We start from the raw sequence: 17794 nt of genomic DNA on the forward strand, positions 1-17794 counted from the left end.
ATCGCAAACGGACACGAATGTGTGCAACCGAAGTGTGCGCTATGCGGAGACGCTCATCTCACCGGTGACCGTACCTGCAAAAACAGATACCAAGTTCCGTACGTTGTAAGAAGGCGACGTAGAAAAAGAAGGAAAGGGGGTCACAAGACGAACAACGCTACGAGCAACGCCGGAGACCGGGAAATCGCCGCTCCTACCAAGACACCAGCTGCGGCTGCTCCAAGGAACACCGCCACGGAACGCTCTCGGAGTTCCCGGGGTGGCTTCAACTCGCAACCTACCTGGGAGGACAAGGTAGCCGGAACAGGCGAGGCCCATGCTCCCGCGCAACCAGGGCAACTGTCACAGCAAACGCGAGACAAAACACAATCACTAGAGCGCGAGAATGCGTCTCTTCGACAAGGATTAGCTGATATTAAGCCAATCTTGCAAGAAATGCAGCAGCGAGAGCGCGCGTCTAGCGATCAAGCTACCCCCGCCACAGCGTCCGTCAACAGAGGCGCGAAACGCAGGGCAGGCCCTGAGCCCATGGACGAGGAGGCGCTTAACGTCTCAAGTATCCAAACACTGCTTGAAAAGCTAAATGACGTTACTGCTGAAATTACTCCTATCAGGCTCCAACTGACCGAGCACACCGCGAGGCTTCAAATTTTAGAATCATACAGGCAGCACGCACTGCTTGGTACACCTCCTTCGAGTCAGTAAATGGATAATGCAAGCAATCTAGTAATCTGGCAATGGAATTGCGTCAGCTTCTGCAAAAGAAAGGCAGTACTGCAACACTTTCTTAGTTTTGCTACCGAAAGGCCATCAATATTTCTCCTCCAGGAAACGCTCACCGATGTCATTGCTCTTCGTCACTATCGTGCAGAAACGTATTTCAAGGAGGGCAAGAGGGGTGTAGCGACACTCCTCTCAAAGGATCTCGCCTATTTACGTCATGACGTTAGGCCGGACTTAAAAATTGAACACATCATGATCGAGCTCATCCCGAGCGCTAAACTTAAGCAACCCATTTTTATTTTAAACGTTTACAGCTCACCAGTCGACAGAAAAGAGACGTTTCATGCTCTTTTCCACAAAGCGTGTAAAATTGCTGGTCATCGAACGCTCATCATAGCAGGCGACTTTAACGCACATCATCAAGATTGGGGCTATATCAAGGATACCGCAAAAGGCAAAGACCTCGCAGCACAGATCATAGCTTGTGGTCTCACATTGGTCACTGATCCACGATACCCCACCAGAATAGGCAATTCGGTCAGCAGGGATACCACACCAGATTTGACCATGGTTAGGAAAGCAAAGGAACCCATATGGACTAACTTACAAGAGAATCTTAGTAGTAATCACTACATTACCAGCCTCGCGATAAGAATCTCGTCACCACCGCTCAGAAAATTTCACGTCACAGATTGGGACCTTTTTAGAGCTATCAGAAAGCAAGACGAGAATAAATACAACTCGTTAAACGAATTAATCACTCGCCTCAAAGAAGACGTTGCTGCTTCCACAAAGGAAGTGAAGACAGAAAGAGAGATAGAGCGCATGGACAGTTGATTTGCCCACCTTCTGGAGGCTAAAAACGAGCTGCAGGCTCAATGGAAAACGCAAAAACTAAACCAACGCCTACGCAAAAAAATTGCTGAACTTAATAGGCAGATAGATGAGCATAGTGAAACGCTAGCTCGACAGCAATGGGACGAAGTATGCAATGCCGTCGACGGACAAATGAGGAGTGGTGCGAAGTGGAACCTCCTCAAACATCTACTGGGAGATAAACAATCCAAAACCAATCAGCAGCTTACAATTGACAGACTTATCCGCAACCTAAAGAACTCTGGTCTGACAGAGACACAAATTATCGATGAGCTCGCCTCGAGATATCTTTGCAAAGAACCCGCCTCACACAATTACTACCCTCCTGCTTTGCCAGAGAACGGAACAGACCCTCTTAGTTCCCCCTTCACGTGCGCAGAGGTACGAGAAGTTCTATATGAGCTCAACGGCAGATCAGCTCCGGGTCCCGATGGGATCAGTAACAAACTCTTAAAGAATTTACCTGACGAGGATATAGAGCTTCTAACGAATAAAATCAATGAGGTGTGGGAGACCGGCGAGGTTCCAATAGAGTAGCGCGACGCGACCGTCATCCTCGTTCTGAAGCCGGGGAAACCCCTGGAGCTTGGCTTGCTCTGGCCGATATCTCTCACTTCATGCGTAGGGAAAGTCGCCGAGCATGTTATTCTCAAGCGGGCCACTAAATTTGCTGAAGAAAGGAATCTCTTCCCATTTAATCTAATTGTATTCAGGCCGTCCATGTCAACGCAGGATGTAATGTTGCTTTTAAAACACAAGATCATTGGCAGGGTCTCCAGAGACGCCACAGCTGTTCTGGCACTTGACCTGGAAAAGGCCTTCGACAAGGTCAAACACTGTCACATACTTCATTCTATTAAAGAAGCGGGTCTAGGAGAACATTTTTACAACTACATCAGCTCATTTTTTAAGAACAGAAAAGCTACCATTCGCCTAGGATCTCTCGGCTCGAAGACGTTTGACCTTGGACCCAGAGGCACTCCACAAGGGGCAGTGCTATCCCCATTTCTATTTAACTTATCGCTGAGAGAACTTTCCCACAGTCTGGCCGAGATTGAAAGCCTGGGTCACGCCTTCTACGCTGACGACATCACCGTCTGGTGCGAGGGAGGTAGTGATGGGCAAATTGAAGAGCGATTACAAACAGCGATCAGGGTTGTCGAAGATTTTCTTCACAAGGCAGGACTCTGCTAGTCGGCTAATAAATCGAAACTGCTCCTTTACCGGCCAACAATCGGTGCAATGAAAGGAAGTTTCCCCGATATCTTGATCACCACAACAAACGGCTCTATTATTCCGATCGTAAATAAAGTTAGAATCCTCGGTAGGTTCCTGGAGGAGGATGGCAGTAACGCCTACATGTTAGAACGCATCGCAGCCAAAGCCAATTCCATGACAAAATTAATCATGAGGGTGGCCAACAAACGAGGGGGGTTATTTGAGGAGAACCTTCGTAGACTCTTTCACGCCTTCCTAATGAGCCACATCAACTACATCGCCCTGGCCCACAAGTGGAGCAGGAGGGATGAAGCCCGATTAGAATAAATAACTCGCAAGAACATACAAAAAGTACTGGGTCTCCCACAGAGCACCAGTACAGAACATCTATTGGCGCTGGGTGTCCACAACACCTTCAGCGAAATAGTAGAGGCACAACAGGTCACCCAAGTTGCAAGATTGGCTTCCACAGAGGCTGGCAGACAGTTACTAGCGCATATTGGTATACGGTCTCCCATTGCCAGACAGAGGGAGTGCGCGCTCCCTATCAAAGTCAGGGAAATGCATACAGTATCTCAGGTACCTAGAAACATGCACCCCCAATACAACTGCGGCAGACGCATAGCAAGGGCCAGAGCCCTTCTTCAAAGAGCGGCTACGATTGAGGACAATGTCGCCTTCGTTGACGCAGCGCAATACGCAGCTTCCAATCACTTTGTTTCAGCAGCTACGTCGTTACGGGGAGAGCTGCTGACATCACTTACGCTCAAAAATTCGGATGCCGACAAAGCCGAACAGGTGGAAGTGGCCATCGCCATGGCCACAACGAACTGTTCTACTATTTACATGGACTCGCGAGCCGCCACTAGAGCATTTATAAAAGGCTTGGTGTGCAAAGAAGCCGTGCGCGTTCTCTCTGCTGCATCTTGGACAGGCAAAAAGCATATAATTTGGTTCCCTGGTCATGTGGGCAGTGATGCTCACGAAACCATCCCAAACGCCAAAGAACTTGCACACTCCTAGGCGCGAGGTCTCACACACCGCGCCGGAAGTGGGCACTCGGAGGCTGAGGGAGGGCAGTGGCAAAGGGACCCTCTTCTCACTTTCAACGAGGTCTGTAAGCACTATCAGCTAGGGCGTAGGAAGTTTCCGCTTCCACACCCACATCTAAACAGACCACAGGCAATCACCCTGCGAATGTTACAAACAAACACGTATCCATGTCCGTTTATTTGGTCAAAATTCGTAGACGGAATAGACCCATGCTGCCCGCGTTGTGGTCATCCGAGGTGCACCCTCCAGCACATGCTGTGGCAGTGTCACGACTTGCACGGGGGCTCAGGGTTTCCCTGCACTGAGGAAGACTGGCTCCAGCTTATCACCACCGCCCGCGAAGTCGCCGAGAGCTTTAACCTCCCGGTGCCATCGTGGGCGGAGTCCGCAGACGGTACCCCCTGACGGGGGCATTTTGTCTTCTCAGGACCAAATAAAGTTCTTTGACTGACTGACTGATGGCCAAGAAATAAATCAATCACACAGGCACCAACGGTTGTGTACCTTATCACAAAGGTGATCAACAAGATAAGTGACAGATACTTTAGTTAAGTACTCAGAGTACAACATGCAAGTACTTTGTGATTTTCCACCGGTTGCAAGCCCCACACAAGGTAGGCTTATGGCTGCCTACTGAACTCTCAAATCCTGCTCATGCTTCTATATATAGTGTGGACACCACTGACAGCTGACCATAAGCTTAGTAACGTCGCAGGTACTACGACCACCGCTACATGACTTATGACCTACTCTTGTCCCTTTTTCAAAACAGAACTTGATGGGGGGAGACCTTTAATAAGCATTAGCTGTTAAAAAAATTCATACCATGACACCTCACAGCTCTTCACATTGCATATGAGCAAGCTGCCCAGACATGTGCCTCAACACATGCAGATACCATGTTTCACACATATGCTATATGCATTTTTACAGAGGTTTGATATCATTCCTATCTCGGCTGCAGTAAGAACTGTAGAGCATTCCTAAACCAATGCACTTAACCCAACTCTCTGACCACTACAGCCTTTAATAAAGTCTTCACTTTGCTCCATTCCCTTCTTTCATGGTACGTAGCAACCAAGTTCTGCTAAGTTTAATTCACAGCAGATTTTCTAATATTCAGTGTACATGCAATGAATTTTGTAGAAAGCGAATTATGTAAGGACATTCAGTGTGCTGACATTTTCTTCAAAGTTTAACTTCATCACCTATCTTTTGCTAGTTTGGGATGAAGTCAAGTGCTGGCTTCCAAAAGGCCTTCAGTGGTAGACCCTCACTAATCGAGAAATCTGGACAGCGTTTTTCTAATTTTGTATCGACATGCCTATTTTGTCTACCATGCCTGTTTCCTTTGCAACCCAGAGTGGCCATGTAGGTCATATAACCCGTGTCACACCGAACAGTCACCCTCTTTCTCCCTCTTTATAAACACTGTAAATGAACTTGGGAGAGAGCAGTCTCTCACCAGTCTCGCCAAAGCTTGGTTTCTGTGTCACCTCACTGCGCGCCTCTCGTCGCTAGGCCTCTCCACTGGCCCGCCGCAGGATCATGCAGCCCCCTCAGACGTTTTCGAGTGTTCTACTCAAAAGGTGTGTACAACGCGAAAAGTTGAGTGCACTCTAGTACTAAAGCAACCATCAACAATAACACTGGAACGTACTATAGTGCACCTATAGGAGCCAACGAATTTCAATGCAGAAGGCCAGAATATTAACGACCGGCGACTGTGATTTTTTGGGCACAAGCTTGCCCAACGAGGAAGGAGTCCCACCTTTTCCAGCTTGATTGCTACATTCTTTCTTGTTGCAACTATGTGACAGTATTACATGCCTTGATCAACGAGACTTGAATTACTTTAGTCCCCCCCCCCCCCCGCCAAAAAAAAAACAAAAGCCACTTTCTTTGTGCCAATGCTCTTTCAGAAACCCATGAAATTGGAAGACGCTGCTTACCGACCACGCAGCGACCTCCATGTGCTGGTGACGCCCTCTGGTGACTGCCTATGCAGGCTCTGGGCCAGCAGCATGAGGAAAAGCTCGTAGCTGTTTTCCGCTCCTCTACATACAAAACACAAGGTATTAGGTATCTTCAAAAAGGAAAAATTAACAGTTGCCCCAGTGTCACATGAAACAGTTAAGCAAGCTTTGCTAGCTTTCCAAGGCTTCAGACATATTTTTAAACTAGGAGACAGAATGCTGGGAGGTACACAAGACAGATGACGGGTTTTGTTGTGTAAGGAAAACATGCCCACAAAAGTGCAACCATTTTTATACTGAAGAGACAAAGGCTGTGACTTTTTAAGTACAGGCTGAGGAACCCAAGGCTGAACCAGCGATGATGCACACAACATTGACTTTAAGCAGCTTCTTTGTGAAGTGCAGCACTGCGTTCTCTGACTGCTGCACATGTTTTCTTCCATGCGCTGTGCTAGCAGTCATGGATTACCAGTGAGTCTAGCCTTCCACTAACTCAGAAAAAACCAACAGTGAACAACCGAATTCAATAATGGCAAGTGTACTGTTTCTCCATTATGCACTGGTCTGAGCAAAAGTGTGTTCCTTTTACCTTGCTCCCAGGCCACTCGTTTCAACCAGGGTTCTGGCACGAATGTGTATCTGCTGGCTTGTTTGGCTGCAAACAGAGAAAAAAAAAGAATGTTTTTGTTGAGTGCTGATCTGCTTGCAGGGAATCTTCAATTGCTCACTGTAAAAAAAAAGTGCCCTCATGCTCCCGCTTTCCACAGCTACTGATATCATAAGCAGTTGTGTCCATGACTTCTTTTTACAGAATACTCACATCATGAAACAATGAAGGGTAGATTACACTTAAACGCTTCCAGCTCCCTGAATTGCATCTTTTGAACCCAGAATTTGTGCACCAGCAATACTCAGCTGGGCAGAATTAGAATGATTTACACCATAACTGCGGCTACGTCATGTGTTGCTATAGCAAACCCTATAAATATGCAGATGGCCACAGACATGTATGTATACTCCTGCACTGCAAGTCCTTCTTGCTGTGAATGCTGGGACATTTTAACGACGTGGCCCAGCAGACCAGCAAGAAATAGGAGCAAAGAGATTCTTAGATCAGTGACATCAAAACATGCCCAATGGTGCCAGTTATGGCTTCAATTCAAATTTAAGGTATTGAAAATTTTAAAGTACAATCAAACCCACTTATAACAAACTATCGGTTATAACGACCATATTTCGGTGCACTTACGATTTGCCTATGCTATCCTTTGAAACTGAGTCCACATACAGAAACATTTTTCAAAGCCTCCTACTCTACGACGAACACTTCCTACAAGGTCGTGGTAAAAATATAGCACATACGAAGCAGGAAAAAAAGTTAAAACAGGCATTTTAAAGCATGTGATAGGCGCACACTCGCATGTGCCCCGCTGCAGTTTACTTGTGACAAAGATATCATAAACAGCGGCGAGCACCGCACGCAGATTTCCGGCGTTGCGAGCAAAGTTATTCACTTTTCAGACGTTTTTTCACTGGTAGAACGAACGTGACGTGAGGTAAAAAAAGAAATAGGAGGCAGCATGAGGACTTGCGGTCAGCTTTCGCCCAGAAAACTTCTTATGCCTTTCTCGGCACCTACGACTGCCGATGATTCACCAAAAAAGCCTTCGATCGCAAGAAGCCATAAATTTGAGAAGCGATAACTTTTTGTGCTATGAAGGTTCACTGCCACACTCAACTTTCCGACAATACAATGTGTCGTTAAAGGTTTTCCATCTTTCAGTAAGAGCAGATATCGGTCGATTAGTGATAACGACTTCTATGCAGTTCCGATGGTGCCCTAATGGATAAGCATCAAAATGACGATGTGGCCGGTGGCGATGAACGTGCCATTTTAACTCATTGCCGGCAACCTTATCACAGTCGTTTGCAGATAGCTGTTTGATGGAGTGATGGCGGTACAAGCGCGTCATGGTGCGATTCGCAAGTTCGCAGCCGCCACGTCAAGCGAGGCTGCTTGCGCGCATTGCTTGCGAAACTTTTCATTGTGTTAAGCGAACAGGCTACTTGCTGCAGCCGAGCACAATCCCAAGTGAAGCACGCTTGAGGAACGCACAAACGTACGCATACATTGGACAGCAAGTGAACTGTCATGCGATTGTAAGAGCTGAGTAAGCAACATGCTGCACCAAAGTAGCTAGGAATGGCTGGTTAAGAGTGGCAATACCACACTTCAGTGGAACGGCATAAGTTCATTGCGAACGTGGTTGAATTCACTCGTGAGCATACGGGCGTCGTCTAACACGCGAAAGGCCTAACTTATCAGTGGAAAGGTGGTTCACACTTTTTAATAAAAATATATATATACACAGGAAGAAAAAAAAAACTGTTCGACCACTAAATGGAAGTTTTGATGGGCTGGTCCCTATACAGTTGACTCTTGATAATTCAAAATCGAAGGAACCTCTGAATTGCATTTGAATTATCAAGAAGTTTGAATTATTAGAAGTTCTCAGATAGATGACTCTGGGTGAGGTGATACCACACATTATGATTAGGCACTGATTTTATCACATTTAAAAAATTTTCAAGTGTTTTTAAGCCCTAACTGCATGCAGTGAACAGAAAGCAGAGGTGTAAAGCCCACAAGGTTATTGGCCATTTAGTGCTGATGAGACCTTTAAAAGAAATCATGAATTGCCAACTGCTTTATTGATACAGGTATGTGCTTTCAGCACAAAGCTCTCTATACCAGTTGAGAAGCATCACGGCTTACCATGCATGTGCTTGGTTTCAAACATTTAGTCACTTGCAAAGCCTTTTTCATGTAAGCCTCAGGTGCTTATTTTTCATTTTTAGACTGTTGGGTTTATATGAGCACACAAATCTTTTAAAAGTAATGGGAAAGCAGCTGATATTTTCTGGTATGTACCTAAAAAAATATGAAGAAACCGAATGATGGAGATTGAACTAAGAGGCTTTAAAATACATCAAAAGAACAGAGGGCCAACCTAAGAATTGAATTTTGTTTGAATTAACCAAAAGCATGAATTATTGTAAGTCTAGAGTGCAACGATATACTAATATAATGACCATTTATCGCGGCACTTTCGAGTTCGTTATAAACAGGTTCTGCTGTATTCGAAATTAACAAACAGATGTAAATTAATACGCATGTAACTCCCTGTAAAGGTAGTTTCACTGTAATGGAAGGATACTAAACCATGAAAATGCAAATTCAGGTGGAAGTCGATTATTGGCGAAGCCCCACTTCAAAGTTGAATGAACTTATTACCCTCACATTGACTCTCACGTAACATTTTTTAAAGGCTATCACTTGCATTCTACTGAAAGGCAAATCCTGCTACTATTCAAAGTTGTTTCCACTTCCTTTGATCCAAAAACAATGTCATTTGCACAGGCCCTGTTTCAATTTTTTTAATATTGAGCAGGTTATTAGGGTTTTGACAAATATCCCCTTTTGTCTTCATAAGTGATATATACTATTCAAAATTGATAAAGATATTTCAAACCAAATCACCGTTTGCTTTGAACTTGCTTCAAACCTAAAATTCACTATTCTCACAAGCCTAGATTGGCTGAATTTAAAGTTCCTGGCACACAGTCTCGGTAAAGAATCTACAGACACATGCAGGATCTGTCTGAAAAGTTCCCAGAATTTGACTTTAGAGATTATATATTCAATATCAATTTCACAATCTTTTCAGAACGTTTCAAAGTGCTCTCCCCCTGGTTTAACGCATCGTTGCCAGCACTTCTACCCAATCACGGAATGCGCCCTAAAACCGCCAACAACAATCTTCTTCGGAGAAATCGTCGAATACGCCTTTACTGTCTCCAGCATCCCATGCAGGGTTCCTTTAATCATTGGGTACAAAAAAAGGGTCTAGTGGTGCCATATCGAGGTTGTACAGTAGCTGGAGCAAAACAGCCAAACCCATTTTGGCCTACAGCTCGGAGACCATCTGTGCAGTGTCACTGCTCCTTCATTCCACTTGTCGGGACTTTTGGCATCGTTTTTGTGCCAACTTTCCCCACTAGAAGATAATTCGTCGAAACGTGATGAATCATTTTTTGAGCCAAACAATCCTCCACAATCATCTGAACACTTAATCAATCTCTTTATCCAATACTTGACCCACTTCCAGCCCCAAGTCGTCCATTTGTGATTAAACGTGTGTCTAGACTGGTTGTCCTCGTTGACATAGACAGCAGATTTTCCCAGAACTGATTTATCAGCGCAAAAAAGACGGAACTTTTAGAAAAGACACACACACACAGCGCTGTGTTTGTGTGTCTTTTCTAAAAGTTCCGTCTTTTTTGCGCTGATAAATCAGTCTAAATAATCATGAACCAACTCGTCCAAGCAACAGTTTTAGCCAAGTGTATTCCTAAAACCTCTAGTTTTTTAAGATGTGAAACCCCAGATGTTATTCTTAAAACCATTTGTTCCACATAAATGTAAGGCTTTGTTTCAACGCGATGTCACTATAGGGTTTCTGAGTTCTGTCTTGTTTTTATTCCAGTTTCACGCAATACTTGATCGCATGACCCTGCTTCAAGACCTTCTCCTTTTTTTTTTTATATGAAGGTGCAGTAGACATCTCTGCCCAATGGCTTAACCTGCCTCAACAGCTACCTGCAGGCGACCGAAACTGTACCTGTTTTGAAGTTCATATTACCAACTGGCTTTTACACCTGAAGTGCCACCATGCCAGGCAGTGCTGCTGACTTTCGAGAGCCTTAGGGAAAGATTCGGTATGAATTAGAATCACCTTTCCTTGTGTCTTTCCCGCAGCATTCCTGCCTGATACATCGTGAGCTGTCACTGCACATGATGCACTAAAGAGGTACGGCAATCATTGGTGATGTAGATTGACTCAAGGACATCCAAGCGCTCAAGAGAGATCTGGGTCTAGTAAATACATAAAACAAACAGCAGACCCCCATCAATTCTTTCATGGTCAATGATCTACATGCACGTCATTCCGAACAGACACGAGAGGGTCAAAGACGTACGTGTACGTCATTGCCTGTATGTTTAAAAGATGATGTGCACCTTTCTCAGCCATTTTTCTTTCATGGCATGTGCTGCCATTTTGCGGGAATACAACTTTTTTTTCTAGCTCCAATGCCTCTCTGTTTCTTTTTTTATGCTCTACTACAGCAGTGTACCGGCTAGTTTTCGTTTCCTCCATCAGTGGATTCCCGCTCATTGAGCCAGCAGGACTGTTGGCTTTCTGCTTTAGAATCAATCAAAAGGTGACAAATTTGTTACTATACCTCATTTATTGCTACCCGGTATACAATAATGCCTTTTTCTGCGCAGGCGCTTACTGACGCAAATGATGTCGTGGTGGCTGCTTTTCCTGTTTCGGGGACTCGCAAAAACAACTATCCTTTTGTTGGCGATAAGATGAAAGATTATCAATAGGTTTCAGACCTGCTTTCGCTTTGCAGATACGCTCGAAACTACGCAATTTCCTTCAGTGCACTCACCCGTGCACTTTGCTTGTGCTGCAAATTTGTGCACCAGTTTCTCGTTGCATCTACCAGCGATTTTTCTGAATCAGTATCTGAGCTCGAATCACAAATCAGTATTCGATTAAGTAAACATCAGCCCATCGTACGACGCATTACTTGTGAGTTAAGATTAAGTTGTTGACGAGCAAGCAAAAAACACGTACCGCGAGATGATTCTGAATGAATGAAAAGCGGCTTTCTCCCTCAATGTCTTTGTTTGATACCGCTTCGCACTCTTAGTTTTCTAAGTTTGTGAAATACACAAACATTTATTGCAGTGCGTAAATTTTAGGTCGTATAAGTTTTGTTAGAATTTATCGTGCTGTTATCATGAAATAAACCATGTGCATGTAACAACACAAAAGATTTTTTTTGTCACTTTACGGTCACTAAGAAAACTTTTTCACAATCTTTTTCTTAAATAGATTCACCGGAAGAATTGATTTTAGCAATAAAAAAATACACATTTTTGGTGCGCATTTCGCGAAAAAAATCTACATCAAAGACCCTAACTTCATTGAAGAATAAGCTCTTCTAAAATGTACTTGTCTGACATTCCTGTTTCATTTAGCAGCACTTCTTCCCGATTTTAACCGCACGCTGACGTGATAGGGAGCTTCTTGTTTTGTTCAGTTTTTCCCGGTTTCATGTGAAACATATTAGAAGGGGTCCACTGTATAGAAGTCAGTTCCATACCAGCACAATTTTAACCAGTCTGACATGCACACATATGCGTTATGCCAGAGTACAACTTGCTCTTAACAATTGTTCATTTAATTGATACTGCACTCCTCTGCTCTCAACCTTGTTCAAATTTGCCTGCCGGTCTCTACACATTTGCAACAGAAGCTGACTTCACTAGAGCAGCTGACCATAATAAGTAATACGTCTTCACTCAAGCTATAAAGACTGCCATGAATGTCAAAACACACATGGTCGTTATAAAGGGGTATGCCCCAGCCAACTGCAACCCACTCCTCCTTAGTTTGTAAATAAACAATACATTTTAACCATGACATAATTAAGGTTGTAGCAATCACCTTGGAGTGACAGACCATTACGTTTTGGTTTAATGCAGTTACGCACTAATACTATGGTAAAATATACTGCCTTAGATGAGGCAGCCCCACATTATGGCTGACGGCAAGCTGCTAAACATGTGCCTGAACGCAAAAAACTTCAACCACATTCTCACCAGATCACTTGAAATGCCTGAACTCCAGATGAGCCGATGAGAAAATTTTCATTCTGCAAAAAGGAAATTAATAGAACTATATATGTGCCAATCAGCAAACAACTATACAGGCTAGCTCCTTTGTGTCTACCTAATAGCATTCCGATAATATATTGTCGCCCAAGGTATATAACCTGTACTTGCTAACACATTGTTTAAAAAATGAATACACATTGCTCAAAAGACAAGCTCAGCTTTTGACTTTAGGTGAAGTGAAACTTGTTGGATTTTGAATATATAGGAACAAATGACACGCTTTCAAAATAGTGATCTAGGATGGAAAAAGCTTCAGTGGTCTTGATCTCAAGTCTTTTCTTCTACCACACACTCATTCCACAGGAAGCCACACACAAGTGACAAATAAAATTCTTGCTAATTGGTACCCACTCATGTATCACAAAAAACAGTGCTGACAAATGCCAGAACAGATTCAAAGGAATATAAACACTCATGTTTGGCACAAGTATTGAAGTTCATTTGATAGAACTACAGTCAAACCCACTTATCAGGATACTCAAGTGCCGTGAAAATAACATTATTATAGAAAATAATTGCTATGAAGGGGCAGCACGAAAAAATTAAAAATAGGGGACGATTGGCTCTTGTAAAAAAAACTGTAACACCAGATGGAATGTTCCGACAGACACCAGTGATAAGGATGAGATAGTTTGCTATTTTTCGGATATGCTTGGATATGCTTTCGGGCGCTTTCACAGGTCTACCACAAGCCCCGTAAAACCAATGCATGGCAATGCCTGAAGTTTCGGGGTGCTGAAACTCTTCAAAGTCTGAACTTTGCACTCCACTTGTATGTCCAGAAGTGCATTAACAGGAAGCTACTACTGTTCTCCGCTGTAACGAGTTTCAAAAGTCAGCTTTACTGCAGTGCCACGACATATGTTAAGGTGAAGCATACCGCGAGTTTGAAGGGGCGCTGGGGAATGTTGCAGAGTTGTGGGTGGCAACTCAGCCGCTTGAATTCTCATTTTATTCTTTCCTTTCAAGGATTTCGCATTCGATTACCTTTTGTCGTGGATGCCCAACAGCCACAATTCATTGTCATAACTGATAATGCAGTGTGTGGGCGTTGCTGTAAGTAGGTGATACAGTCGAATTTTGATAATTCGAACTCGAAAGGGCCCGCAAATTTGTTCGAATTATAAAAAGTTCGAATTAATGAAGGCTAAATGAATGGAGGGCTCACCATGCAGTGGCGAATGTGCATTGAGCTAACACATGAGGGGGAAGTTTCAGAAGGCTTACATTTATTCACAAATCACAGGACATACGTCATTAATTGAAATATTCGGTGATGCACGTCTGCACACTTTGCCTTGCAGCGAGTCAATCAATTTCGCACGCAGTTTGCAAAGCATTTCTACTTTGGCTTCAACATTCTCCTGAGAAGAGAAGTTGCGCGCGGCAATGTCGAGCTCCAACACTCTCTAAAAACGACGGCAACGACTGCCTCTCCGCTGCTACCCTGTGCGCCGGAGCCGGAGCGGGGCCAGCACATGGCGAGAAAGGAGGACCGTCTCCATGCAGAGAAGGAGATTAGCATTTGAGAGAGAACCAACACTCCGCAGCAGCTTTTTTTTTTTTTTGCTCTCTTCACGCACGGCATTGAAATTACAAGGGTCTCTACGTGGCAGGGACGAGAAAGGGGAAAGCGTGGCACCGGTACGTTGCAGATCAGCATTACAAAGAGTGCCAACACACCGCGACAGCTTTCTTTTTTTTTTCCTATCCCTTTTCCCGAGCCGCATTGAAAGGAGAAGGGTCTCTACGTGGCAGGGACGAAAAAGGGTGAAGCATGGCACAGGCGCATCGCAGATCAGCATTTGAGAAAGAGCAAACATTGCGGCACAGCCTAATTTTCTTTTTATTCTTATCCTCCTTCGCACGCAGCGTTGACGTGTTGGAGGTGCCGCCGCGGGATTGGGCGTGGGGCTGAGAGCATTTTCAAAGTGCAGTATGTTCAAATTATCTGTTACAAGTGCTTGCGCTTTCAAATTACAGGGCGTTTTCACCCATTGGAATACACATAGCTTTGACAGGACCATAGAGTGAGTTGGAATTAACCGGAAGTTCGAATTAATCATGTTCAAATTAATTAGATTCGACTGTACCACTATAGAAAACATAGAAAAACTTGACAGTGCAGCAGCTTCTGATTGTTATAACTAATACATAGTTAAAAACGGTATTGTTATAAGTGGATTATACTGCATTAGCGAATTCTTAAGCTGAGCGACTTCACCGGCTGAAAGCGCTCAAGATGAACATCGAGATAAACCTCTCATCCCACACATACCAAGTTCTTCAGGAAAAAGTCCAGCAGTGACTGCAGGAGATCAATGCTCGGCTCCCAGACCCTGTGCAGACTCATGCAGGAACGCACGGCCACTCGCATCAGCGACTCCTTCTGCAAATGGTGCACAGCGAGACGCATGGCCATATGCAGCCGCAGTATTTTTCGACACTCTCAAACATTCGTACGCTTATCAATCGGTACAGGACCTGCCCAACATATAGCACATGCAATGTAGCAATACTGATAACTAGGCCATTGTAACTGGAGTTGCCTTGATTCTGGTTATCACTCTAGTTTCGTGAGTTTTAGACCACAGCTCCTCCATCTCTGTGGCATGCAATGTTTTTCGACATCACGCAATAACCGTAACGAGTGGGGAGCAAATGATGATATGGGGAGAAGGGGAGGGATAGAGGGAAAGCAAAGTAGTGCATTGATGACAACAAAAAGATTATGAAGATGCAGGGACCTCAAGTGCGCAGAAGAAAAACTCCAAGCTTACCGCATCAGCTGTCACGGCCATCACAAATTTCTGGGCTGTGGCATAGTTGCTCCTTCCCTGTGGACAAACGCAAGCACATCAAGATATAGACACGGCAGCAAGATGTCGAGATCTTGTAAACATGTTCTCATGGTTGGTACTGCAAAATTATTCAGCTCAGCATGATGGTGAGAACTTTCTTGGTCAACAAGTGCTGCCAATTAAACGTGAACATTCTGGAACACATGCCCGGCTGGGTGAAAAAAATTCTAGAAGAGGAAATGTCTCCCGCTGCAGTTTTCGAACTGAACCAAAAGTTCCGAGACCAATTTTGTCCCTTCCCATAGTAACCCATTAAGGGAGGGACTGAACGGGTCCTAAAACATGGGGTCCGATGTAGAAAAGAAACTGTGGCTCAAGCCATGTCCCCTTCTAGAAGCATTAACACATATGAGCACAGCGCTCGTGAAATGAAATATGACAAAACATTAAGTACTAAACAGTGAGTGTACTTGCTTGCAATGATCGTGTTGGCTTGCTATAAATCCAGTCACTAAATTCTGGGGCTCTATCAATTTATGAGCCGATAATGCGGCAATGTGACAAAATATAATTACAATGCAAATGAAAAAAAAAAGGCATTACTCAGTCTTACAGACACACGTTCCATTCTGTGAGAGCTGTACACAACAGTCGGCAGAGTCTCTAAGAAAATTCCCGGTTTATCAAGAAAAATATCAAGGCACTCAAACACAAACACAAGGGAAAAGAATGGGACAACACTATTGTCTCGTCGCATTTTTTTCTTCTAATCTCTTGTGTCCACGTTAACACGCCTTACCTTCTTTCATGATAAATCACAATCAATTAACTTGACTTTCTATGATTCCAGATTAGTCACTCAGTGGGCCGGAACTGAGGAATGCAGACTCTCTTGAGATTGTTATAAGAAATTATCAGGAGTGAAGAGATTAAGTACCAGCATTTGCTGTTTACTAGGCCTGTGAGAATAGTAAAGTTTAGGTTCGAAGCATATTTGAAGCAAATGGTGATTTGGTCGAATAATTTGCAAACGAATTTGAATAGTATACACTTGATCCCAGATATATCGAACTCGAGGGGGTTTCGTGAAATAGTTCAATATATAGATAATTTGATATAAGAAATATGCATATTTGATTGATATGAGGAGTTTACCACCCGAAAACCCCCATATGAAACTATGCATATTTAAGGCTTATATTAACGCACTGCAAATCTTGAATTGGCTTTCGGGAATCGTAATAAGTGTTAACATGATGATTCATTCCCTCACAGCATGCTTGAGAAAAAGTGAAAACTTCTTTTGCAAGTTACTGCACTTTATTTTACGTAAATATAGTCTGTAGACTTGTCTTGCTTTTTGGGTGTTATCATGTTCATCAAGTCATCCTCATTAATCGAACATTCAAGCCTTCAAAATAAGCAAATTCAGCCCCTTCAGCCACGCCGATGCAAGCTCTGTAGTGCGGTAATGTTCTTTAGCGGCGGTGTAGCATGTTAATAACTGCACGGGTCGACCACCGCGGCACCGCCAACGTCAGCCATCATATTTTTATCAATGCAGTCAGAAACAGCAACATCGTCATCTGCACCAATGAAGTCGCTTTCTGCACTCCCGTCCGAGGTGGCATCTGGAAACATTAATAAGTAGCGAAATTCACTGAGGCACCGTACGCCGTTGTCAGCTAAGATGACACATGCTAAGTCGTCACCTGTCACTAAAGCCCATGAGCAAACTGTGCAAGACGGTGCTTTGCTAGACGTCCTTTCAAGCACCAGTCACCATTTTTATCGCTATGATTGATGCAATGTTTACTTCGACTCTCGATGAAATATTGAACCGTAATGAAGCGAGAACTACTGAAGTGCAGAAGCCGAAAGTGACAACACTGCCCACAAACAACAGAGGCCAAAGACGAAACGACCAAGTACCGCACCACTGATATCTTGCAATGGCGATGACACTATAAGCTTTGCAGCAGCAAGCGTAAAGCAAAAAGAAGAAGCCTAGCCTCCGACATGTGTATTTTATAACCAAAAATGCCAAAAATGAGTCACTAGGTTGCAGATCTCGAAGGGCATGCTTTTCGGGCCTGCATGCTATCATGTGCGTGCAAACAAGCAAGGAAATGCGCACACTGCGCCGAGGCCGCCGAGTTACTTTGCATTCATGTGACTGTGGTGTTCTTGGCAATTACTCCTTTTCCAAACACTGTGTCCACGTGCTACAACCTACAACATATCACGCATCACTTGCCGGTGCACTCACAAACTCTGCGCAGCCAACGAATTACATCTTCTTTTCATCACCTACACACGAGGAGGAAAAGAGA

At 44.1% G+C, this 17794-nt stretch overlaps 1 protein-coding gene across 1 annotated transcript in view; it reads right to left on the minus strand.

Moving 5' to 3' along the window:
* Window positions 1–17794, minus strand: part of LOC119174183 (protein MMS22-like) — a 172305-nt gene that overhangs the window by 87695 nt on the left and 66816 nt on the right. The window contains exons 13-17 of the mRNA XM_037425006.2: window positions 15441–15497; window positions 14939–15049; window positions 12586–12638; window positions 6436–6501; window positions 5823–5927 (exon numbers count right to left, since the gene is read on the minus strand). Coding sequence (XP_037280903.2) covers window positions 5823–5927; window positions 6436–6501; window positions 12586–12638; window positions 14939–15049; window positions 15441–15497 — 392 coding nt within the window. The remainder of the gene's footprint in view (window positions 1–5822; window positions 5928–6435; window positions 6502–12585; window positions 12639–14938; window positions 15050–15440; window positions 15498–17794) is intronic.

The sequence above is a fragment of the Rhipicephalus microplus genome, chromosome 5 (genome assembly GCF_043290135.1).
Source record: "Rhipicephalus microplus isolate Deutch F79 chromosome 5, USDA_Rmic, whole genome shotgun sequence".
Classification (NCBI taxonomy): domain Eukaryota; kingdom Metazoa; phylum Arthropoda; class Arachnida; order Ixodida; family Ixodidae; genus Rhipicephalus; species Rhipicephalus microplus.